The 27,500-nt window shown below is 37.5% G+C and overlaps 1 protein-coding gene across 3 annotated transcripts in view; it reads right to left on the bottom strand.

The window, feature by feature from the left end:
- The window catches only part of NBR1 (NBR1 autophagy cargo receptor), a 1,427,595-nt gene that overhangs the window by 1,355,185 nt on the left and 44,910 nt on the right, over positions 1–27,500 (bottom strand). For all 3 annotated transcript variants that reach the window (XM_044054653.1, XM_044054654.1, XM_044054652.1), the window contains exons 3-4: positions 16,273–16,291; positions 16,056–16,078 (exon numbers count right to left, since the gene is read on the bottom strand). In XM_044054653.1, coding sequence (XP_043910588.1) covers positions 16,056–16,078; positions 16,273–16,291 — 42 coding nt within the window. The remainder of the gene's footprint in view (positions 1–16,055; positions 16,079–16,272; positions 16,292–27,500) is intronic.

Below are 27,500 nucleotides of genomic sequence, written 5' to 3' on the forward strand. Positions count from 1 at the left end.
ATATATATATATACACACATATGCATATACACACACACATATATACATATACATACACCCATAACAGAGAGAATCGTAGAAGATATTACTTAAATCCAATAGAAACTTCTATAAATTAACAAAAAAATAAAAAATGGACCAAACAAAACAGTGGTTGCAAAAGCTTTCGTTCCTGTTTAATGTATCGGAACTTCTACAGAATGAGTAGAATACAGTCATAAATATTATTGTTGAATTATCACCAAACTCCCTAAATATAGAGTTTTGTCCCATATGTAGTTCATGTAAAACTAAATCCTCAAAAAGCTTAACACGAGGATGATATGGTGGTTGAAAAGTAGACTTTCTGAAATGAAAATGGTCAAGAAAATCAGCAGTGTTAGTAATATTTTCAGTAGCAGATTTATTACTGAAAAAATATTTAAGATTTAAATTCTTACAAATTGTTTTAAATCAAGACATGCATCATATTCAGAAACAAAACAAGAAGGTACATAGCTAGACCCTTTATTAAGCACATTTTTTTCAAAAGGTGTCAACACAGTCAGTTAAATTGACTATGAGATTATCCATGTCTGCATGACCAGTAAGTTCTACATCTTGGTAAGGTACCTGAATATTTGTTCCATGTTGCTCCCTGGTCTACCTGCGGTTTTTCCGCCCTCCTCTTCTAAAGTGCGTATTCTGCCCCTCGATCTCTTATGTAAAGGTGAAATTTGTTCCTCCAAACCTTCTGTCTCAGTATCAGTACTTGGAATAGCTTCTGGATTTTTCTGTGGTGGTAATAAAATTCTACATTTTATTCAACAAGGTTGGTGTAGCCTTTCTCCTCTGGTGCTTATTTATCCAGGGATTCAAAGAAACATCAGAGGTACTGGAATCAAATAGTCAAATCAATGGTTCTGGTAGGCTTGAGTATGGATCTATTTCTTTTATGCTTTTGTTTAAAATGCTTATGAGCAGGTTCAGAGAACCTGACAGATCTCTTCATTGATTTCCAAGAATAAACGGTATTATTTTTGACATCACCCATATCTCAATAACATTTCTTAAGCTTTTTATTGCTTCTCAGTACCATTCACTGCAGTCAATCAAGTCTCATTCAATTTGTTATAGTCACCTTGATTATCGTGCTGTTGTGTTGTATCAAGGCAATCATCAAGTTTTCCCTTCATTCCCACAAGTGCACGTTCATAATATTCAATAAGTAATTCAATGAACAATTTGGACACTGTTTTACATACAACGCCATTTGTTCATGAAGTCAAAATCATCTTTCCCAACACCTGGTTCCAAGTAAACAAATAAACCACACGGAGCTAGCTCAGCCCCTTTATATTGCTTTTAATAGTTTAATATGCCAAGTAGTTGAATGAAACTTCTTGGTATGTAGTGTTAATTCTTTAAACAAATGCGACATACTAAAAGTCCAACTCAATTCCATAAAATTGTCATTGCTGGCAATGCCAGTTTGACCCTCAAAGAAGGGCAAATCATCCGTATCTTGCAATAAGTTGGTAACAAAAGCACGAAGGTGGTCTCTGTTAGCCATGAATGTATAAAGTCCCAATTCAATGGGTCACAAAAAAAGAAATGTAATCCAAATACTCAAAAACGCAACAGCACTACGAATATAAACACACCAAAAGAATCAAGTGCACGTCGCCGAAAAATGGTGCATGGAGTTAAATACAAAGTTCCAAAAAAGGAATTCCAGCACTCAAAGTAGTAAATCCAATATCGGATAATGTAATAAGACCCAAACAGCACTTTAGAGGTACAAAAGTACTTTTATGTTAGATGGAACAAACATTCAGGTAGCTCCATCATGCAGCCATTCGGCTCAACTGAAGAAAAACACAGATTGGTGACAGATTTTTTCCCCTGGCGTCGTCAGTGCAAAATTACAAGTAAGCATCACACCAGCCCATGCTTTATAATGAGGAGATTTCAGACAAAAACAGTTACATTGAAAATAATAATAAATAAAACAAAAATTCAAAAAACAAATATATACATATTTATGTATATAAAATATATAGGCATATATATATATAATAGTATAAATATTAATCTCCATATTCGATGTATTGTCATACTTTTGAATCGAAAAAACACTTGAATATTGACTTTAAACTATAAATAGATAGATATCAAAAAGTATATAATCTCGTACAACTACATATACCCATTGATGAGTATGACAAAACAGTTATTAGATATGGACTAAAAAACTGTTAGGAAAAAATAAATAGAAAAATAAATAAAAGTAAATAAAGAAGGAAAAAAAGGGGGGGTGGTTTACCAATGATCATTGAGACCAGGTTAATACAAAGCCCCAAGTTTAATCATCCACATTCTTTTTTATTCAAAATTTCATGTTTGCTTGAATCAGATAATCTACTACCCTTAATAGCATCCATACTAACAAAGAGAAATTAAGCAGTATTATGATCACATAAGTGTTTATATAGAGCACTTCTTGCGCATTTACAATTGATATCACTCAAATGTAAAGCAATCCTGCTCTTCATGCAAAAGTACCTAATCACACTCCACTTACTTTTATCTGACCACTTCCCAGCTAGGTAGCAGCTACACTCATATTAGGCTTCCAAGTTGCTCACTATTACTTTATTGCCTTTTACTATTTTGTATACTGTGATTTGTTTTCTTTACACTTTGTTTTTCTTGTATTCTGCTTTTAATTGCATATTAAAACTTGAAAGAAAGAGACCACAGTTGTGTCTCTTGTGAGTCAGACAGATTTTTCTCTCTCTCCCATCCAGTTACTGTCGTGCTCTTAAACACCACTGTTTTTCTACTTGCCTGCCCCTTATGTTAATTTGACCATATATACCCTTCCCTCTCTCCTTAACTGGCTGGTGTGAGTAAGCACAAAACTATCATTTTGTGAAAACACTCCCCTTCAACTATTTAAATGCATTGGCCATCCCACTGTATTCCATACTACCAGAATACAAAAGTGCCCATCCCCTTTCAATCTATGTTGCTCTTTAAAAATAGTGGCTCTCCACTTAGACAGCTAAAACGTAAGTTACCCACTTTCATTTTTGACTGCTTAGTGTACATTGCAGTGTTTTTCCATCTTACCTTTAATGATCTATTGATCAGTTATTGGACAGGCCACATTCTGCCTGCCTCTCAGTAGTCATTTTGGAATTAGTGCTTCTCTTTTCTCCTGGTGAGAGAGGGAGTAGAGAGACATTATTTCCTGGAGACTGCTGATCACCAGAAAGCCTAATAACTGCTTAACAGGTGACAGCTAGGAATCTGTGCTTATAATCTGGAATCTGTGCTTATATTCTGGTCCTGATGAGAGAAGGAACAGAGTGCATGGATTTCTGATTGTTTCAGCTTGGAGAGTGTGAGTGTCTGTGCTTAACATTCATGATTGGCCTGCTTGCTATTCAAGACATCTACCTGGAAAAGGCTACAAAGCCTACAGACCCTTGCATCATCTGGGAGAAGACTGTGGATCACTAAACAGGCTGTGGCCTGCTTCTTATTTTGGGATTGGTGCTAACATTTTGTTTCTGGTGAGAGAAGAAGCAAAGGAGCATTGCATCTCAACAGAGTGAAGCTGTGGTGAGACCAGCATTAGTAGTAGCCATTCATGTGACTACCCTCTTTTCATCATTCTTGACAAGCTAATTCTTTGTTTTCATTAAGTACTGCTCGATTTGTTTTCAACTTCAGAATATCCACCTAAATACTTCATCCTTAAATCTTCAGGGTCTACGTATTAGTTTCCCTTCAAGTGTTTGGCAGTGCTCTGTACAGACTCCAACACCTTCAGTGACATTTTTCCTATAAAAGCACAACTGAAATTTCTCCAACACCTAGTTGCACATAGGGTAACTAGTTTGCAGTGGCAAACACGGTACCCATAGCTGCAAACCGGATACTCCTGAGTCACTGATATTCTCACTCCAACTGTCTAATCAATAAAAAAGGGGTCGGTTGCCATGGATATAAACTTTCCTACAGTCTCCGTAACTGGCTTGATGGATATGGACATCCTGAGGCAATGTAGAGTAGAAATTGCCTCAAGTTTACTAACAGCCAGTTAACTCTCAAGCAAACTGATGTGAGGGATGTATTGACACAATGTCACTGGAGGCAAAGCTCTCACGTAAAAGTACTCCTAAGGTCAATAAGGTTGTCAGTAGTACACATGCTACACCATTACACACAATTCAAAGCAGACATATCAACCCACATATGCTGAGACACTTAATTGTAACCTTCCTAAACCACAAAGACATCCTTGAAGTACACATAGCAAATATCCTCCGCAGCCCCAAATGCACTCTTAAAACCACACCCACATCAACACACAGAGCTACATCTCATGCAGCCTCTACCTCTAAACCCATAAGGCAAGCCACCACACAATCCTACATTCTAGTTACTGGAGACTCCATGAGGCACACTGATGCCCCTCTCACCAGGCTGAGTACGGAGAAAGTCATGGTCAGTTGCTTATCAGGGGCTAGGATCCACCACATTACACAGCCACTCAGGTTGTTGGACCGCAGTTACCGATACGACTCAGTTCAAGTCCATGTGGGAGTAAATGACCCGAGATGTACCCCCTTAGACTATATGAAGAGAGACATTATGGAGCTTTTGGAATGTGTGTGTCAGACTGAAATAAACCTAGCTTTGTGCAGCATTTTACCTTCCCCAAGGATGTTGCCACAACATGAACAAAAGATGATTTTAATTATTGGCTTAGTTTTTGGTGTCATTCTAAAGGGGGTGCAATATTTGTCAGCATGGAAGGAGATGGTCACAGACCACTCTGCTTTGCAAGGGATGGTCTGCAGCTCTCCCCTCTAGACTTTCAAATATTAGCTAAAACATGCCCCATAGTGCTTTTTTAGTGCTGAATTGAAAGTACTTCAGAGATAGCAAATCAAAACAAAGTAAATCTAAAAAGGTTTTACTGCTCAATGCTAGGAGTCTAAACAAAAAACTCCAGTCCCTAGAAGCTCTCTTTACCCTATAGAATGACGACATCTGTGAGGTCACTGAAACATGGTTTAAAATCACGGAGAGCACGCCAACAGTGCTATGCTATAATGCCTTCCACTCAGCTACTTCACAGGCAGGGACTAAAGGTGGAGGTGTCTATTTACAAAGATAAATATACTTCAAGGTTGGTCAAACAGGACAATGCACTTGAGCTACACCATGCTCAAATCACCAAAAGCAAAATCCAGTACCATTTCCTTGCAAGCTATAGGTCCCCCTCTATGACCCAGGAAAGCCATACCACATATTTAAACGGATTAGAAACACTAACCATCCAACCCAATACCATATTATTAGTTGACTTTAATTATCCCACTATTAACTGGGAATCCTATATGACACCAAACGTACAGAGATTCCTGAATTTTGTAAACACAAACTCCTTGGACCAGATAGTCAATACACTGACCAGGGGTACAATCATAATGATCTGGTCCTCCCTAATATGGGAGAGTGTTGCATACCCCCTACTGTAATACCTTCCCTGGTAAGGTGAAACCTCAAAATGGTCACCTTTGAAGTAAAAATAAAACCTGTACCCCCAGCTAAACTTGGAATATTCAGAAACTATTCCGGGGACAATCTCCTGTTATTAATTAATTGAGAACCTGGTAAAATGTCAAGCTTCCATAAACCCTGAGAACACTGCTGCCCATGCAGAACTGTTTACAGAAACCCTGTACAAGCATATTAATAGCAGCATAGAGGCAGCTATACCCACCAGGAAGAAGTACAGAACTAACTCAAAAAAACAAGCCACCCTTGTGGAATCACAATCAATACGCTATATAACAGGAAGAAGAAAATCATGGCAAAAATTAGGGGAGACAGCACCTAGCAGAATAAAAGCGCACTCAAACTAAAACAACTCAGAGGACAAATAAAGTCTACCAAAACCAAATTTGAGGTAAGTTTGGCTTAGCACCCAGGACAACCACAAAGCATTCTTTAGCTATGTCTGCAGATATACATTCATTTGTTTGAAAGGCATTTGTGCATTTGCACTATTGTGTGACTTTAAATGCCGAAACAATTTCGAACGGACCAAGATTTCAAAAATGGTAATCTGGAAAACCAAATTCGACCATTTTCGAAATCGAAAATCTCCAAATATCATTATGCAGGGGGGCAAGCCCCCATGCACCCTCCACACCCCCGACTTTAATATACAAACTCAGAGATCGCACTACAGTGAGGGAAAGGGTTCATTTCCCGAATCTCAATAGTGCAATCTGCACCTGAAATGCTGACTTCCAATGAATGAATGCCAATGTGCATTCGCTCATTGGAAGTTGAACCATTGTTACTCGGCATTTCAGACATCTGGAGGTTGTACTTTCTCACTTTGGTGAATCGTACAACCTCCTTTCCAACAAATGAATGTATACCATGTCTGCAACCTCAAAGGCCAATACACAATTGTGTGCAGAGCTCATTGTACATGGAGCCACCTATACTGAGGCATAAGCATAGCAAAACTCCTGGCTGATAAATTCAGCTCCAACTTTACCCTTCTCTCCCCCTCAACCTTCCCTCAGGAAATATTATCAAATACAACTCCCCCTACTATCACTGGGGAACAGGTCCTTAATACTCTAAGACCAAGAAAACTGCATGAATAGGCCAAGACAATATCCCATGATACCTTCTAAATAGCATGAAATATGGCCTATCAGGGCTTCTGGAATTACTATTTAACTGCAGCCTCCAAATAGGTTTTGTGCCTCATGAACAGAGAAAAGCAACAGTCATCCCTCTGCACAAACGTGGGCCATCTACAGACCCTGGAAACTGCAGACAAGTCTAACTAGTCTTATATGTAAAGCCATGGAAAGAATTACCATGGAGATGATCAGAGATATAGTAAATCTCCAGACAAGGGACCCAACCCAGTTTGGTTGTCAAGGGCAGATTATGCCTACTCAACCTGCTGGACTTCTCTGAGAAGGTCACTAAAGCAATGGATGAGGGCAAAAGTTATTCTCACTGCCTACCTTGACCTGGCCAAGGCATTTGACAATACCATACTTGGACATTGTTGACAAACTCAAGAGGTTAGGTACAAACCCATATGCCACCCAGTGGATAGCCAACTGGCTCATAGACAGGACCCAGGAAGTTTGAATTTTGGAGTCCACCTCTACAAAGAGGCCAGTCACAGGTGGAGTCACTCAAGGTTCAGTCCTCGGATTGCTCCTTTTTTTGCATTCACTTCTCATAAGTCAAGGCCAATGTCAGTGGTCTCTGGATGACTAAATTTGCAGAGGATTGCAAATTAAGAGCAGTCATTGAATCTCACACAAATGTTCTCCAGGAGGAGCTGACACAGACAAACAACTGGTGTCAGAGCCATGGACTAAACTAAATGCCAAGAAATGCAGAATAGTATCATTTGGGAAGTCATCCATCCCTGGTAACTATCATATTGACAACATACCCCTTAGAGTTGACCCAGTAGTCAAGGACTTGGGACACACAGACAGTAATCTAGCCTTTGACCATCATGTCTGCAGTGGTGAGGAAATCATTCTATATTGCACAACTTATAAACAAAGGTATGGCATCTAAATCCACAGAAGTCACTGTTCCACTGTACTCAGCATTCATCAAATCTACCACCGAGTACAATGCCCCCTTTGGTATGCACCTAACCAGGCATATCCAACAATTGGAACATCCACAGAGGTTCCGCACTAAAAGAATACAGGGCATAAGTAAAATGTCCTATACAGACCGACTCAAGGCCCTATCCCAGTATTCTGTCGCCTACAGGCTTTTGAGGGGAGATCTATGCCTGTCATATAGGACATTGTCAGACCCCACTCTGATGGACCTCCTGCATATCTACAAAACAAACAGCACCAGAATTACCTATTCTAAAGACATAAACCTTGCCTGTGATATAAATCGGCCCTGCTGGAGAGAGAGGTATGTATCCCAGACACTACCTCATCTGTGGAACAGGCTCCCCATCCATGTGAAGCAGAGCTCCTCCCTAACCCAATTCAAATGCAACTTGGACAATTGGATGGGAAACTGAAAATTCATCCCTGGTTTGGCACATATCTCTTTAACGGACACAGATAACCCCCTGCTTACACTTTTCAAGGGTATCAGAACTTGTCACAGATTTGGGATGCATGGCTAAGCTTAAAAAGGCCCTTGTGGTCCTTAGCCTAGTAAACACCTATGAACTAATATCCAAATGTCTCAACATATAATTTCACCCTTACACCCTATAACTGCACTTCTTACTCAACCTCCTAATAGTATCTTTCTGGACCTTTGCTCCAACAGAAGACAGTTCCTCTTTTCCACAGAGCCCTAAAAACACATTTCCAATTTTATAGGATCCTCTTCCTACAAATGTTCCTCCTACTTAAAAACGCATTTATGTCAAATCTGCTGCACTCCTGGAAAACTCCAAAACACATGTTCCAAACTAGCCTCTTTCACCAGCAGTTCCTTTCTCCTTGGTTCCAAGTTCTGAGTACATGTTTAGGTATGCTGAGCCATCTAGGCAAGAAACACATACATTGGTCCTAATTAACCAGAATCCCTTTTATCCTGCTAACCTGTTTAATAACTTCCTCCCACTCCACTGCAGAAAAATATCCCCCTCCAATGCAGCTCATCCAACACAGCTGCTCCACTGAAATGCCACAGTTCTGCAAAAATAACTTGGTATATACATTATGACCTCCTATTCTGCCTTCATCTCTTCTTCAGTACTTACCCACCATGGAGACTTCACAGTTACATGCTGACTACTAACCAATCTGTTAATAACGAGCTTGACTGCTTAATTTTTGATTTGAACCACCCAGAGTTTGCCAGCTTACTCTTACCTCTGAATACTTCACATTACAAGAAGGGGATATACTTCCCCAAGTCTACTTTAACACTTGAAGAATTCTTGAGGTAACCATTTGAAATGGCAGGACCCACCACAGCAAGTCCCGAAATACAGAGACTAAATGGCTGCAAGATCAGACTTGCACAAATCAAGTCCGAGATGCCATTTCTCAGAGGTATGGCGATCTCTGAGTTGGTATACAGAAGTTCAGGGGGTGTAGGGGGAACTTGTCCCCTGCAAAAAGACATTTAGATTAATTTTTTTTTAAATTTGCTGTTCTGCCTTTTCTGTTTTTTTTTTTTTTTTGTCCTTTCTGCACTCAGCATTAAGTGCTGACATTTTAATAGGGAGCCAATTTCTGACCCTCTTAAACCTTTCAGTTAAAAAAAAAAATAGGTGTTCAATGTAACCTGGGGACTGCTTCAAGTCATGTCGCTAACATATGATGAGATAAATTCTCTTGGTCCCAGTTCAGATCCAGAACTGCTGCAAAACTTTGTTTCTACCAACACACCAACTTCTCTGAACAGTAGGAGTACCCTACAGAACTTCTTGCATCCTCTCAACAGCACCCTTTATTTCAGATTCCCCTCCCTCCTGTTGGCCTATTTCCATCTCTCTCTAAACATGTACAAGGCCAGTGCATACACACTGAAAGCCTCCACCCAAGCCAGTACTCATGCACTTCTAGGCAATCTTACTTCTTTAGCTACTAAATATTTTTTTCCATACATACAAATCAATCTTAAGACTGAAGTTTTGCTATTTATTAGCACTTCACTAAATGGAATGTCCCTTGAACAAACCACTATTTGAAAAATATTAATTTGCACAGTTAGTGTGACCGCTTTGAAACCATAACTATTCAGAAACTTAGCCATTTGCCTACAGGGATCTTCATAATTCACTCTAACCTTATCTTCCAAACTTTCAAATATACCCTACTTCCTAAATATTTCTTTCCTTGCTTCCTGTAAGGTATCTGCTCACCTCATCAACCCTCAACTAGACTGCTCTGGCCAAAAACATTACAAGCCTGAAATTGCCTGAATTCCTCAAAAGCAATCTGCACTGATAGCACAACCCTATCTAAACTACCCATTTAATCATTAGCAAAAAGTCAGAGTTTCATTTACATGGCATACTACACAATACCAATCATTTCCTTTGCACTAGAACTCCCATTACCTGGAGGAAAAAAAAAAAGAGTGATAATAGACACCTCCACCTTTCCCTACTCACTTCTATAATATTCTCTCAGCCTTCCTGCTCTTACCACATTAAAAGTAACCCATTATCTCTTAAGAGTTTTCTGCTTGACATACTTTCTATTTGCAACTGGCATTTAATGCTACACGAAAATCTCCTTCAGTTAACTAATTGCTCACATCAGCAATGTGATTGAGCATAAAGTCTGGGGATATAAATTATTCAACTTCCATACCACAATTTTCTGCTTTTGTATACACCATCGGCAATCTTCCCTCGCAGTCCATCTTGATGAACTATCACCAGACTTAAACTGTCCTCATCAGTAAATACCCTTCTTTTAGCTCCTTTAACCTTGGTGCATCTTAACACTTTCTAATGAAGTTTTGTAGAAGGAGACACTTAACTTTCTTCTAATGTGACCTCCTGAAGAAAAACAGTATCTACCTTCTCTTTAGTTAATTTTATCAAAATTTTCCTTTCCTAACTTACACCACCCATATTCTATGATACTATAAGCACATTACTTCCCTCCTCCCCCTTCATGTTTCTCTCCCATCACTATGAACTTCCCACTGCTATAGTGAGACAGTGAGTGCGTGCATGCGTGTGTGCGTGTGGGGGGGTATGTCATCCCTCCCTCTATTGGGTTAGGTTAAGATCAACCTTTGGACCAAATAATGGTCTACACCCAACAGCCTTAACCATGATGGTTCACAGAAGGACATGCACAGCTATTCATCTGTACAGATGCTTCCTCTAAACCCTTTTCACCTCACTACCTGCAATGATTATCCCCTAAAAAGACACTAAATACCCTATGAATCGCCCATGACTCCCCTGTTGTCTACAGGAGTTGCAATAACGAGATTAAAAAATTGGGGCAAGATGAATTTTCATCAGATACAGATTATGGAGTTCAAGCCTTCCAACAAGCTACAGAGCACAAACAGTATGTAAACCCTTGATCCTAAATGTACTATATGCTACTGATGCCCTTTAAAGACACTGGGCTGTTTCACCCCCCAACACACACACACACACACACACACACACACACACACACACACACACACACACACACACACACACACAAACACACAAACACACAAACTTCTGTTAAACTGTAGCCCTATCTACCAGACTTGGTGGTAGCTCTGCTAGATGTGAAAGATCCCACAGCATTTAAAACATACAAGGTATTTTGTTAAATGATAAACCTCTCCACCACTATAACTTTTAAATTTCTTATAATTCTATCTTTTTATATTCTTCAACTTTCACTCCTAATGCACTAATTTTCCTTCCTTGGAATAATACATTATATTAATTTCAGCAAAACCTTTTGCTTTTTGCCTTACTCAACTGCCACTGAACTTTCTTTAATAATGCACAAAACTGTAGCAGTGTTCCTTTAAGTCCTACATTGAAATTACATCCTTAGCTCACCAAAATTATAATTAATTTTTGTACATTTAAATGCTGCTTGATTTTACTGTTTATACTGTTGGTCTAAATAAGCAACTAACAGGTGTGAACACGCTTATTTTTTGTGAATGAAGGAGCTTTTTTACTTATTTAAAAGCCATGTTTACCTGGTTTTATTTTCTTTTGGACTTTAATAATGCATCCATTTCTGCTACTTATCCATACCTTTTTTAAACACAAATCACTAAAGCACCTACACATGATGCAAGTATTAACTCCTTTACCACTCTCCCACTTTCTTTTATTTCACATATACATGTACAGACACACAATTGGTGGACATTCTCGTTTAATTCATCTCCTATTTTTTATCTTTTCTTCCATCCATCTATCTACTATAGCTTTCACCTATGCATTTCAGTGCATATTTTTATAACACTCAAAAATTTCTCTCCTTTCCCATATGCCTCTAGAATCTGCCATATCACTTCACGACAAATTTTATTAAATGCCTTTGCCACATCACAGCGCTAGTCTTTACTTCAAAAATGACACTTCTTTTACTATGAATATTTTAGGTCACCTCCCCCCTCCCATGATTCTGAAACCCCCTTCTAGAATTTCATCTGAAATGTTCTGCATCCTTATTTTAATGAAGACTTTATAATCTGTATATTCCAGCTTTACAGATCTCAATGCGTTTATATCTTTTCTTTCTTCTTTTTTCCTTATAAACTTAACTCCACCATAAATATCTTCATTTGTCGTTCCTTTTTTCTATCAATTCATTTAAAATTTTCCAAAATATTAAATTACTCATTACTCATCCATCCCTGCAATATTCATAACTTGATCCATATATTCCTGGTGCTGACTCTTTCCTTCTTTATTATTTACTCAATTTCTCACAGTAATCTAATTTTCTAGAGAGCACAACATTTTCAGCCTTTTCTTTTTTTTAACACTCCATACTTCTTGCACCACTTCCTTTTCAATCTACCCACAAAAATATTTACAATTTCCATTACGTCTCTCTGCCTACACCTATATTCATTCTTCTTATTTTTACCTCTTTTCTAACAGAAAAAGAAAATAAATGGTGAAATATCCTCTTTTTTATTTTAAGAATACATGTCCAAACATTAACTTTTATCTACTTTTTCATGCAGGTCTAGTTCTCTTATTCGTTTCATCATATAGCTCAATTTCTTTTTTGTCATTTTATGATTTCATTCACTCTTTCTACAATCAAACATATGGTCATGTATTTTTCTTTAGAAGCACTCCACCAATCTGTCCAGTTTTCATAGTGGTCTTTCATAGTCATACACCATTCCCATAAAATGTTATGTTGCCTTTCCAATTAAACTCATCTGGACTGGAAAATTCTCCAGCCAATTTTTACCCCCTTTCCTTCTTTTGTTACTTCTCTGCCATCTCCTATTTGGCAGAATACCATTTTATGTTCTGAAATCTCAGCCATTTTATCACGACATTTTGAATACATCACAATCTATTTCAGTTCTGAAAAAGTTCTCCTTTTGTAAGTCCATTCTTCATTTTTTTTTTGTTTTTAACCCTTTATATCTTACAACTTCTCTAATCATTTTAATATATTGTGTTATTTCACCCTTTCCTTTCTTAAACTGCAGTCAACTTTCCCTTTAAATAGTCCAAGGTACCCAGGAAACGTAGTCAGACACTGATAAACAAATTCACAACTTTATTCAGCTAAATAAATAAATAATAAAATAAATAAATAAGACGACTAAGGACAACGTTAAGTTCTTCAAACATACCTTTCGTCCCCATCATATTTTTGTATGCATAAACTACAAGCTATCCTTTCCCTTACATCACATACCACTACTATTCCAGGTGTTATCACAATCACAACCATTATCTCGCGTCTATATTACCCAATCAAAAGTTTAGGTTAGCGAATACCTAAACGTCGATCTGATATCAAAACATTAAAACAGCGAACAGCTGATTTAACGTAGGGAATGAATTCCCCCGGCTGCAAAAAAATTAAATAAATAATTTAAACCAAAATGAAGTGGGGGGCTGTACCCTCACACCCCCTAATTAAATATACCAACTCTGAGATCGCTCTACAGTGGGGAAAGGGGGCAAAATCCACATTACGGCCAAGGGAATTCTTTCCCTGCATTAAATCAGCCATTCGTGTTTTTTGTTTGCTTTCACTATTACCAAATCGACGTTTAGGTATTCACTAACCTAAATGTTTGATCAGGTAATAGGAACCCAGTATCTGTACACACACAGACACACAAAAAAATGATCATTCCCCACTGCCCATATAATCTTTTACCCCATACTGCCTCAATTCTTCTCCTTTTTTCTCCTTCACATATCTTGTATCTAATAAACTTATAACACAAACTTTTTTTTAATTCCATGTGGTCACCACACCTCAAATATCATCAAGAATGTTGTTTACATTTAGTGCCAATATTCCCAAGTCATCCCTTTTGAGTCTCAATTTTCAGTTTTCCTTTTGTCTTCCTTTGCACAGTCCCCAATTGTTTTAGAACTTTCTACGTGCTCTTCTTCACTTCTTAGTACTGCATATCTGTTATCCCATGTTATAACAATTTCTCTATGTAAAACTTTTTCCGTGTCATTCCCATCACCATTCTTTATACCAGGTACATTTTCTTATTCAGTTATCCCCTATAAATAGCTTCTTCACCAATAGCTTCAGTTATTTCATCTTCAGATTGTCATTTTGAAATATTTTTTTTCTTTTCATTCTAACTTTTCATTTTCTAGTGAAGAACAGTCAAACCAAAAAACATCCAAATTAATTGCATTTTCTACATTTAGACCTGCAATTTTTGTGGTCTGTCCCCTTTCCCCACACTGACCACATCATTTATTACAGTCTTATACTAAGTACTTCTCATCACCACAAAAAAATGTTTTAGGTTGACCCCAATACCACACTGCTCTCCATGCCCCATTCACAGTTAAAACGTTTGAATTATACTGCATTTTCCCCTCGTGCACATCTAGTGTCAAACATTTCTTTCAATTCATATTTATTAGTTTCATGCACTTTTTAAACACCTTTATTGCATTACCACTTGTGACACAAGCTAATTTATATTTATACAAAAATAATTAAACTGTATTAAATTAACAGATATTATACTTCACATAAACTGCTATACATCATATAACCTAAGCAATATTACAAATTATTCAATTCCTGCCCCCCTAGTTGAGATTTTGCTCCTATGTGCTGGTCTGATAACCACACCTTAAGCTAAAATACTGATTTTACGAAGGACCCACACCAGCACTTAGTACATCCATGCTTTAATGAGAGTGCTGCTTCGGCACTGAAAGTGTGAATGCAGAATGCTGAAGTCATTATGCTGGAAATGCAGCTAATGCAACACTGTCATGTAGAAGTCCATGTTAAGTTGTAATCCTACATAGACAATCCCTTCTAAAATGTTATTACCATGTTGTTATGCTTGACTTGGATTATGTTCTATTTGAGTTCTTAATCCTTTTTTTTTTCTTTAAGAAAAGGATGCATTTTTGTCTTCAAGTGTTTTAGAATCTGCTGTTGGACCGTACCAAAGTGATCATGTTTGTCACAGGAATTCTAGTGTACCTTTGACTTCTTTCCTCAGAACAACTATGACAGGTACCTTTGGAATTATTTTTTCCCCTTCAGCTCATTTTTACTCCGCAGCATCACAAGCTCAACTGTCAGATGGAAGGACTCAAGGAGACAGAAGCTTTGCACAGCAACCTAAGCTAGTACTTTATTCACCATACAGTCTATCATTTGTCTATCACTTCCACACAGCCTAATTCTGTTTGCAGTATGTAAAACTCATTCTGAATACTTTAGTGAAAGCATAATTTAGAATCCAGATGGTATGCTATTTCAAACATTTGCTAAAAGAAAAAGTAAAAATAAAATATAAAAATGTAAACACTACTCAAGGCTATCTTATAAGAAAAAAACAGCTGAAGCCTACAAATTTCAATACTGAATGATTGCAAAGCACTTTCTCCATGAAATGAAATACCATAATTGTAGAGACACAACTGTTATGAATGCAGGATACAACTTTACAGGTCCAGTATTCTTGGCTCCAAGGATTTCAACACATATGCGACGGATCCATAGCTACTCTACAGCTCAAAAAAACCTAAAGCTGTTCTAGTGTCTAATTCAAGTTCTTCTAAGAAATGCACGTCTGTCCAAAACAATCAACTAAAATAACTGCAAAGTATTTTGCATGAAACAAAATCTAAATGAAACATGTAACATTTGATATATATGTATATGTGTGTATTTAATATATTTATGTATAAATACACACAGGCATGTATGCATGTATGCAAGTATGCATGTATGTATGTACGTATGTATACTTCATACTGAATTACAATTTTACACAAAGAAATCACTAAACTCTCTTAATACTGGCAAAAAAGAAAATTCTTCAAATACCTTTAGGGCCTCTTCATATTCTCCTGTAAGGGAAAAAGAGAAAGAGATAAAGCTCAAGTTTGATATAAAGATATTCAACCACCACATAAATTCTACAAAGATACCGTTATTTTACATAGTAAAAACATGCATATTTTAGGATACTTCTCTGTCTACATTAGTAGGGCAAAATGTATGGCCATTGGTACAGTTTGTCCCTCGTGTTGTGGCAACCTACCTTGACTGTTCACAGAAACCTGTGAGGGGGGAAAAAACAAAATATGTAAATAGTCAAACACAAAAATCATAATTCTCAAACTCACTCATTTTAATGAAATCCGATTAAAAAGTTATAAAATTCTCAGATGTTACAGAGCCCTGCCAGATGCACCTACCTCATCAGGAATAATCTTCAATTGTATAAAAAGAAAATATTTTAATCCACACAGGTCTACCTGAATTCAAACCAGCAGTCAAAGAATGTTAGGTCTTATGTGAATATAAGCTATACACCAGTTTGCCACTCTGGTTTGGACTTTTTCCCCCTCTGCTTAAAAATCACAGATTATGACAATCCAGAAGACATGCAGACACCTACTGAAATGTAACATACGAGCAATACTAAAGAAGAATAAAAATCTCTACTAAAGATTATGCTCATTTTCCCATTAAGTCACTAGAACCATATATATATATATATATATATATATATATATATATATATATATATATATATTTTTTTTTTTTTTTTTTTAAAGAAAATACTCCAACAGGACTTCTTGTTATGGCAACTAGCACTAAACATTTCAGTCTTAGAATGTTTAGTTGCTGAATATAAACACCTACTGGCTAGTACAAAAGCTCAAAATGTACTTTTGCTTTATTTGCAGATACCATTTTACACTTGATAAATCCAGAAAAGGCCATCATGGTGCTGTGGAGCATTTTGAGACAGTTCCTTCTTTAAAAAAAAAAAAAAAGGAAGAAAGAAACATCTTTATTTAATTATCACTTACAAATGAAAACAAACCACATTTACATATTTTCAGTTGCAAACATTATATATCACTTATCTATCCAGTCATTCTCAAACATTACACAGCTGATTCAAATACTGTCTTTTTTTAAACCTCATTCAACCTCCAAAATGTTACTCTGCATGTATTATTCCTACAATTCCCATTTTTAATGTAATTTTACGCCTACCCTATTCTAAAAATATAATTTCCCGTTGTTTTATCTGTTACTATAGTTACTACTTCTAGTGCACTTGGTTTAGACTGATTTCCATTTTGTAGTAGTTGCTTTTTTGGCAGCCATCAGACTCAGCAAGGCCTTACTATGTCAGCCATCAGACTCAGCAAGGCCTTACTATGTCTAGGCAGTTCTGTACCATAGCTCAAAAAATAAAATAAATTTCCTTAGTCATACCAATTTGCTTATCCAGCATTTCTGATACAGTTGTCTGCAGGGAATTTTTAAAATCTGCCAACTGGTTACATTCCCAAAAACATATTCCCAATTACCTCTTTCTTCCCTGTCACACCTCCACCATTTGCTTTCTACCACAGGAAAAATTCTTTGGAGTCTACTTGGTACACAGAAATACCTATGTAAACACTTTCAAGCTAAGATCCTACATATTATAGACTTTGTTGCATACTTGGGAGACATACATACATCCCCCCCATTGTTTCTTTGTGAATTGCTTATCCAATCTCTTTTCTCAATCCTTTCTAACTTCTTCGGATTCTTATAGTTATCATGCAGTATTTTATATGCTCTATTAAATTATCCCTTTTTTAACAGTAGCTTCTTTCTAGATTCTACTTAAAACTCTACCAGTGCTGGTCTTTTGCTTAGGATCCCCCTATTTATTTCTCTTTGCCTACACTCATATCAATCCTTGATAGGGAAGGAAATTGCTAGCCTGCAGTGCAAATAAATGATTGGCCTCCTACCACTCCATTACCTTTCCCTCTATAATTTTTGCTCCCAATACCTTGGTTCCTTTGCTATTTTTTTTTCCAATAACTTCCAGCCCCCTCTTGCTTACTGTCTGTATCTCTAATCACAGTGATCCCTATTGGCAGAATCTCCTTTCTCCATTCCTGTGTTGGCTTAGTTTTTAGAATACATTCTGCTACTTTAAGAATATAATATTCTGTATGGTTATGATTATTCTCCTTAAGACTTTACATCCAAAATCCAAGTCTCTCCTTGTTTCTTGATCTTCCCCCTTTTTCATCAATATTCTTCTCTACTTTGAATTATAGCTTTCTACTTGTGCTATGTATAGGAGCCTTAACTGTGTAGCTCTGAAATGCTTCAAATCAAGTAATTCCCAAACCACCCTGTTCTACTGAAGAATCAGCTTATCCCACTTGACTCGTGCCATCTTCCTCTCCCAAATAAAATCCTTCAACTCTTTAACGGTTATCCACAACTTCTACTCTAGTTTTGTACGCAGGTCAGGCATGTTTTTATCAACCAAAGGGGCTAAACATTTTGACTGCTTGTATCTTGCTATCCATATCCATAAAACAGTTGTATTACTCCATAAAACAGTTGTATTACTTTTTAATTTAGTCTATTCCCACATATCCTCAGCTAGCATGCTATCTATTCCTGGGGACTTTTCTGTAGATTGGTTATACAACATCATTTATATTTCATCTCCTCCTATCCAGTTAGTAATTGTGCCTCATCTACTTTTAACTTAGGCATATTTAATTCTTCCACAAACATTGCCATTTGTATCTTTTCTTGATTTCCATATTTCCTCTGGTTTATTCAGATTTTCATAAAATTTCCAAAATATTTCTTGTACCTCTACAGGATCTCTGGTTACCTTCCTTGTTATAGACTCCCTAAGCTTGGTGGCAACCCTTTCTACTTTCTTTCTGTTGCCCAAGTAGTTTATCTAAAATTTGTGCTCTGCAGCTTTTATCAAAAAACAGTTGCTTAACATCAGTCTTCCTAAATTTATGCACATTAATCAAGGCAGTCCTTATTTTCTGTTTAGCATTCTACAATTGGTACTCTCTTGTTCTGCGAGATTCCACCATTATGTAATACTTCAACCTTTGTCAGTCTCCATAAATAATTTTGGTTACTTAACCACCTCTCTTTCTTTTATTTCTACCCTGTTTTTAAAAAACATTTTAATTTCGGGAAAGTGCCAGTGTCTCAGTTTTAGTAATTAATCGTGCCTTAACACAGTCATTCCCCTAGGCAAGGGTTGAAAAAAAGCACATCAATTTTTTTTTTGTTCACATTGCAGTGCCTACAGGGAGCAAGAAAGAAGATGAAGGGGAAAAAAAAGGGACACCTATTTACTTAAGTATCCAGATTACACTCAAAAACAATTGAGAAAGCTCTACTTTATAGAATGGAGGTTATGTCATGCATTATAAAGATACCATTTACAACAACCTCTTTCCTTACTTTTCCCCCTGCCTAAATGTTCTTTCAAACATTAAAATGACAAAATGACAAAGTGCTTTCAGCTACACTAGTTCCCTTCAGCAAAAAAGTTTCATCCCGTGTCTTGGCCAACCTCCAATCAATCCAAGGCTGTCTCGTTGCCCTGCACTGTGAGACCCGGCGTCAGTGGAACACTAAAGTGCTTTCAGCTACACTAGTGTATGTTAGAGTTGTATTTAATCTGTCCTCTAAAACTGAAGACGCTTTCCCCTTTCACTGTACACGTGCACACTACTGGCCACCCCCCCCCCTATTTTTCTCTTCCTATTGTACTCCTAGGTCAATTACTTAAAACTATTTTCTCTTAGAAAAAGTTTACCTATGTGCCTGCAGCCCATACTTCAATTGTTTTTTTCCCTGTAGAAGTGGTGGTCCTTTTCACCACACTAAACTAGATTAGTAGCATACGATTTGTAGTTATTAGGAAGATACTGCACTACACTGACCTGGAATTGACAGTTTTTTTTCTTTTTAGCAGCTGGCCTAGTCCAGTTTTTCTGACTCACAGCCTTGTATTACTTTGTGTATTCCCCCTCCCTCACCTTGAACCTGCTCAGCTCCCTCCCACTCCTGCTTAACTAGAGGTATCTTCCTTTTACTGTTCTATCATGACCAGCCCTACAGATAGGTTCTGCAGTCTCGAGGGCTACTGTAGCCCCCACTCTGTTCGCCCCGCTATGCTCGGCTCACTCCGCTCCCCTACCCTGCCCTCATTTCCTATCCGACCCCACTACCTCTACATTTATTCTAACCCAGATCACCTGACCACACCCTCCTCCAAAGACCTCTCATACACACCCCATATCAAATTTCTACCTTAAAAAGGTACATAGTATCTACTCGACATGCATTCACACTAACACCCATACTTGGAAGCCCAAAACCACCAAGACCCAACCACTACTCCCTCATAAAATACTATTAATTCTAGGTTTTCTCTTCCTAACCCTCACGTACCTAACAAGCATCACATCATTATATACAAACCACTACTAATCCTAAATTTAGACCAAGCCATTGACTACTTAAACAATATTCTCATCAATACCCATGATGGACTCGTACCAATTAGGAAAATAAGAGCAAAGGCAAACTTTGCACCATAGCTAACTAGAGAAACTAGAGCCCTTCTAAAGTCAAGGGATAAGGCCTGGAAAATTTGAAAAAAATAACCACAAACTTGAAAATCAGGCCATGAGAAAAACTAAACTGGATAAACAAAATTACTTCTAATATCCAAAACAAACATTCAAAAGATCCCCAAAAGTTTTGGCATCCCATTAACTTTCCTAAAACCAGGCAAAACTAGCACTCCCACTCCCAACTCCACAAATGACAAGGACATTGCCTCCCAATTCAATTACCACTTCACAGAATCCATCTTAATGCTATCCTCCCAACTACCCAAAAACAGCCCTACATATAACACAACCAAGTGCCCTGACAACATCCCAGCCTTTACGATCTCACCCGTTCCCACCTCAACAATTACAAACACCTCCTAGGGAGGGGAAGGCCTAAGGCCTAACTAGGGAAAAGGGAATAAATTACTCGAAAAAAGGGAACACTGACGGGAATAGGGCTAAAGTAAGCCATTAGGTTAACAAAACACAAATATATATAAATTTAAAGGGGGGTAGACGAAAAGTCTCAAAAACTGTTCACTTACCTAGAGCTGGTAAAAGAAGGCACCTCGTTAGCAAAGCGGCAAACGAGATCTGGGTAGTCTCCGCCTTGCATCATGGGATATAGGGTTGCCTCGAGCTGGTAAAATTAGCTCTCGAGCTTAGCAAGTGCCAAGTCGGAGCCGAGGATCGGCTCCGAACCCCATCCAGCAAGAATGAAGGTGAGATTGACAACTTAACATCATTCCTAAAACAGAAACCTACCACCCTTGCCACTGACAATCTACCAGCCAGCTTTCTAAAAATAACTGCTGAATCCTTATCCTACCCTATTTCTATTCTTATCAATCGTTCCATACAAGAAGCATATGTCCCACAGCTATGGAAGGTAGCATGCATTATTCCACTACATAAAGGTGGAAACTCTTACAAATACTCAAATTATCATCCCATTGCCATTCTATCCCCCTTATCTAAAATACTACAGAAATGTATACATTCTCAGGTAACACAATTCCTAAACACACACCATCTCTTCTCCCCCACACAGCATGGCTTCCGACAACACCACAGCACAACCACCACTCTGCTCTCTTTCACCAATCTGATCAACCAACATAGAAATAATAATCTGCAATATTTCTAGACCTCTCCAAAGCATTTGACATGGTTTCACATTCCTTACTACTAAAACACCCTGACATCCCTTATTCTTTGCCCCTTCAGCTACAGCCTGGTTTAAAAGCTGTCTGTCAAATAGGCAACAATCTGTCCAATGGCAAAGCGTATTATCCCCCTTAATCCCAACTACCATAGGTGTAACACAAGGCTCCATATTAGGCCCACTGCTTGTCTCCATATTTGCCAATAATCTCTATACCACTACACAGCATGCTTCAGTTATACAATACACGGACGATTCAATCTATTCAGCTCCATCACTTCCCACCCTACAACAACTCACCCAGAAAACCTTTAGCTCTGTGGAAAGTTGGAGCACTCAGATACAACTTATCCTAAGCCCTAATAAAACCAAATTACTACTTTTCACCCCAAAAAAACATTTCTACCCCTCAATCCTTCACCATCTCCTCCAAAAATGGCACTATTACCTCTCCTGCTGACCATACCAAACTCCTAGGCGTTGAAATTGATAAAATATTTACACTTTGACGTCCACATTTCACAAACTATCAAAAAAGTACATAACAAATGGGAACACTATACAAACACAGGAAATCCCTCTCGAAACAAGCACGGATTACCCTAGCCCAAACTCACCTCTTGTCTACCCTAATGTATGCTGCTCAAATACTTACCCAGCTTAGAAAACTTGACCTTGCCAGACTCCAATCATATTATAACAAAATCACCAAGTTTGCAAACAACTCCACCTTTAGAACCCACCATTGCCAGGCTCTAAGGGAAATGTAATGGCTGGAACTTCCCCAGCTACTAATCTATCACCAATTAGTCATTGCCTACAATGTGGTACCACAACCAGAAAAAAACCCTGCACCAACTTCTCACCCACTATAATACAAATTGTCCTCTCCAATCTTCCGACAAATACCTCCTCTGTATCTCTAGGGCCAACAATAATGCAGGAAAAGCACGGTTCTCCCACTCCATAGCTAAAACCTGGAATAATCTCCCTCCTGCTCTGATATCTGCCCCTACCTCTTCTCGCTTTAAAAACTCACTTTAGAACACACAAAGAATAAGTGGCTATGCCCATGTATTACACAAGTCCACAAATTATTCCACTTCTATACCTCACTTCCTAATATACCTACTGTAATATATATTACAGTCTAGGTCTTCTCCTAATGCTGATAGAATTCTGTTATTAACCATGTGTAACTATTTTTTCCTGTATATACAGGTCTTGCGTCTTCTGCTGTATACTGTATTTTAACATAATGTTTGAAAATTCTCTGTATACTGTATTTTAACATACTATGTAAAATTTTACTTACTGTGGAGATTTTCTCCACGGGCCTCCGCTGAAAATGGACCTGTGTCCAGTCGGACCATCCCGGTTAACAAATGTAAAATACAAATAAAGTAGGGCATATGCTTTGGCGTTCCCTACAAGATGAAGTAAAAAAAAGTCCACTACTTCCAGGTTTTCTTGTTTAGTCATGTTTCAAAAATATAATTAATGCTTTGTAATGCCACATCTGTCAATTTCTAAGTTGCTGGTTTTCTTCCTGTTGACCTCCATCTCCCAAATCCAGTCCATTAATTTCCAACATATTCCCGTTTTTTTTCTAGTCAACTGAGCTATTTTCTGTCTTTTTCTGGCATTATTACCAGAAGCAGCAGCAGAATCTCCTTTTCTTTGACAGCACACTTTGTTGGAAAAAAAAATTGTTGTACTAATTCCTTCGCATGTTCTACATCAAAAAAATTGTTTTGACCCTCCAGGAAAGAATATACTGAAAATAGCTGAATACAGCATCTTGAATCTCATGCCTACTTCTACATTCCCTGATTAGTAGAATAAATTTACTCCTCTCCTGCGTGGAGTACCGTGAGTAAACACTTTCCACAAAAACTAAATTCTCTCTCTCACTTTTAGTACGTTATCCTATCAGTTTTCTCAGAATCAATTTCTGCTGGCAGGATTGCATCTTTATTATTAAAGGTCTAGGTTGCTTTCTCATGGCTAGGTCTGGAGCATACACATGTGCCCTTTCAGTTAACAACTCCTGTTGTGGAATACCAGTGCAGTTGCTTATTTATGTTTTCATAAAATTAACACAGTTCGTTCCTTCTAACTTCTCTGGTGTATCTCTAATTCCATTTTATTTTGAAACATTTCTTCTTGAGCAGCCTCATATTCAGCCAGCCTTTTCTTCATTTTGACCTCTGATTTTTGCAGCTTCTATCACGTCATCTGAATATCTGTTTAAAGCTTCCCCCATTTTTTTCCAGCCTTTTGTTATTTTGGTTAATATACTCCAGTGTTTCATTTACTGTAATCAGCTCAGAGTACATTTCATTTATTTTTTTTCAAGTTACTGGAAGTCTTGCAACATAGATGGAGCTTGCACGGCTTTTTGCTGAACAGCTGCAAAATTTCTTCTTTGTCAGTCAATGTTTTCTCCTCACCTTTTGTGACCGATTTTCATTCAGGTTCTCTAAATTCCATTTTTGCTGACATCGAGTCAATGCATTTACTAAGCAGTTACAGAAATTTACTCAAAAAGACAAGTTCACTGACTTTCTTTTCCCAGTTTCTGTGGAACAGAAGCTACTATTTAAAAACAAGATAGTTAATAGGGCATATAACATACTGCAAGACAACTTGGAAAAGTCAGAAATGACTGGGAATCGTGACTGAAAAAGCAATTTACAAGGGAACAACTGAGGACATATGTATGGTTCCCTAGTATACAATAAAGTCCAGAAGGTTTAGGATTTTGTAAATGTTAGCATAGGTATTTTTGACTTTAAATAAATTTTTCCTCAGGTAGACAGCAGATGCTGGAGGTGTGATGGGACAGAAAGGGGTAACTGGGAATGTAAAGATTTGGCAGATTTTTAAAAATTCTTTACAGAGCACTCTGCCAGAAATATTGCGGGGGGGGGGTGTGTGCAAATGGCTGTAACTAAGCAAAGATTCTTTTGAGATGGCACACAGGATCTGAATTGCCTACACATATTAAGGCCTTATTACGTTTAATTCTATTGGCTACCAAAAACATAACTAGAAAAATGGAAATCAAACATCTAACCAATTGCTTTTGAAGTTCTGAATATTATAAAAGAAATAAAAGAACTAAAAGTATTTTTTAGAAACTGGAAGGAAATAAATGGAATTTGTGGAAATAATACATGCAGAATAATGTTCAGGAGGAGTGAGGTTTAAGAGAAGGCAGGAAATGAACAACTTACGTAATGCTGACAAAGACAGTTATTATAAAGTAAAAAAAACATAATGTATAATGCATATAAATGAAAAATTATTCATATAATTTATTTTACTTTGAATTAACGTTTTGTGTGCCTACGTCTTAAAACAATTAATAAAAGTGTTTAAAAAAAAAAAAAAAGCTTAAAGGTACTCAAGTACAGTCTTGTAACAGCCTATGTACTGGCGAATAATTTTAGGCATTCTGCCCTGGAGGAAACAAACAAATACTACATCTCTCTCTATTCATGTCTTTGAAGAAAGAAAAATATGCAGGCGTTGAGCAAAACTCTACTTTTACTAAAGATTATGGTTAAATTCAATGATAAAATACATTTGCTTCTCTAACTGGCTAGTAAATTTGTGTCACTCTAGGTGAGCCAGCATATGTCTGTATGGGGATGAAACAGTCAGACCCCCACCCACCCTTTGCCATGAATGACCTGTACCCCTCACTCCTCACTTTTCATATATTGGCCAAAAAACTTTTACCAAGTAAACCACTCGTAAAAAGAGCAAAACATCCCAACATAGCATACATAAGTTAGCACTAGTGAATTCCAGAAGCATAAAGAACATATCTGAATTTCAAGCACTGAATATACTTAAAGTCATCAGTATTTGTTGCAATAACAGAAACCTCATTCTAGTATAGCAACAGCAATGCATATCAATAGAGGCAAATCTAGGGTGGGGTGAAGGTAGCAGCCACCCCAGATGCAAAGTGATCTGGAGATGGTGATCCATTTAGTACTGCATTACCAGCGTTCAGAAATGAAAGTAAATAGTGCAATTACGGTCAGGACTGAAGCATTTAGAGGTGTGTGTGGTTTAAGCAGAACCTGGTTAGCTACATTTTTAAAACAAGAAACTTTTTTTATATCTTCAAATATGAGACTACCCATTTTGTTTTGTTCAACTTAAAAAGTTGAGGGGTGCCAGACCTGGGATCAGTACTGGGTGCTGGAGGCAGTCGCTATGGCTCTAATGTGTGTGATATGTTCAAATCTACAGGCAACTAGCTATGGGGAAGTATTTATATTTATTCATAACCCATTGTCATTTACCAGGTTCCACATAACACAAATCAAACTGTTTAAATCCTAGTTAACACTCAACACCTTTACTCATCTTATTGCAGCCAATTATATAACCCCATCAACGGCTCTTGCAAAACAAGCAGAATATCCTAACCAGCTAGAAAGTTGACCATCAGGCTAAATACTTGTAATACAGGTGACTTCAACTATCCAGCAAATATATAACCAACAAACATGCCCAGAGATCTCCGTTTGTCCATACATATTGGTGTGACATCCAGTCCTCCTGCCTACTAGAGGTTATCAGTCTTCTAGATCTTATTCGCATTCAACCCAGCCATTATTCTAATTATTCCCCATCCTAGTCCTATCTAATCTCACGGTGAATTACTCTCCAAAATTCTGCTTTGTGCCAGTTAATAACTCCTTTACCCTCAAATGATTACTCCAAAGCCAACTATATAGCAATTTAACTGGTAATCCTAAGTGGCAGAGATCCAATGTAGAGTTTGTGCCTGAGGGTTCTGCCTACCACTTTGAATTTTGCTCCTTTTCAGACAGATTTACTGACACAACTGTGCCCACCAAGTTAGGCATAAATCTCGTTTAAAACTAAATCCATATGGTGGAACTCCCACATCAAAAATTGAACAAAAAAAAAAAAAGCTCCTGACTGTTTATAAAAGATCTTCACTTCATCACTGTAAATGGGATTTTAAAACTGGCGTACAATAAATGATGAAATTATTACAACCAATTCAAGACAACTGTAACACCTTTTCAGCTATATTACGAAGCCTAGAAATAACCACAGATTCTGCACTGAATTTCTATCTTGACCTTCTTACCAGACCGAAATGACGTGGACAACATTCTTGAGTACAAAATATCTTTCAGCTTCATTCTACCCACCCTCCCCTGTCCCCTTCCCCCTCACACCTTTCCAAAATTAAAAAAAAAATTAATTCAAAGGGTCCTGTGACAACATTATTGGATATACGTTAAAAAGTGCCATGTACTAGCTTGTACATCCTCCCACTATTTTGGTGCACTCCTCAACCTCTGAATGTAACGGGTTGAGAGACTCTGTCGAAAAGTGCACAGAAATAGGAGAGAGTCCACAAGAATACTAGCCACCATAAGGTGAAATTCCCATTTCAAAACTCGAACAAAGAAAAAGCTCCTAGACATTTATAAAAGATCTCCATTTCATCAATGTAAATGGGATTTAAAAATGGCAGAAAAGACCAAAATATGTCGGCAAGGAGCTTCACTAGTATTAATAGGCATGCAATTTCCAAGATCAGTAAAGAAAAACTGCAACAATTCTTAAGCATATACATCTGATATAAACGTTGAAGTTAAGGGACCATAGCAAGCAAACTCTGACTACAAA

The sequence above is a fragment of the Protopterus annectens genome, chromosome 13.part0 (genome assembly GCF_019279795.1).
Source record: "Protopterus annectens isolate FY-2018-M chromosome 13.part0, PAN1.0, whole genome shotgun sequence".
Lineage (NCBI taxonomy): Eukaryota > Metazoa > Chordata > Ceratodontiformes > Protopteridae > Protopterus > Protopterus annectens.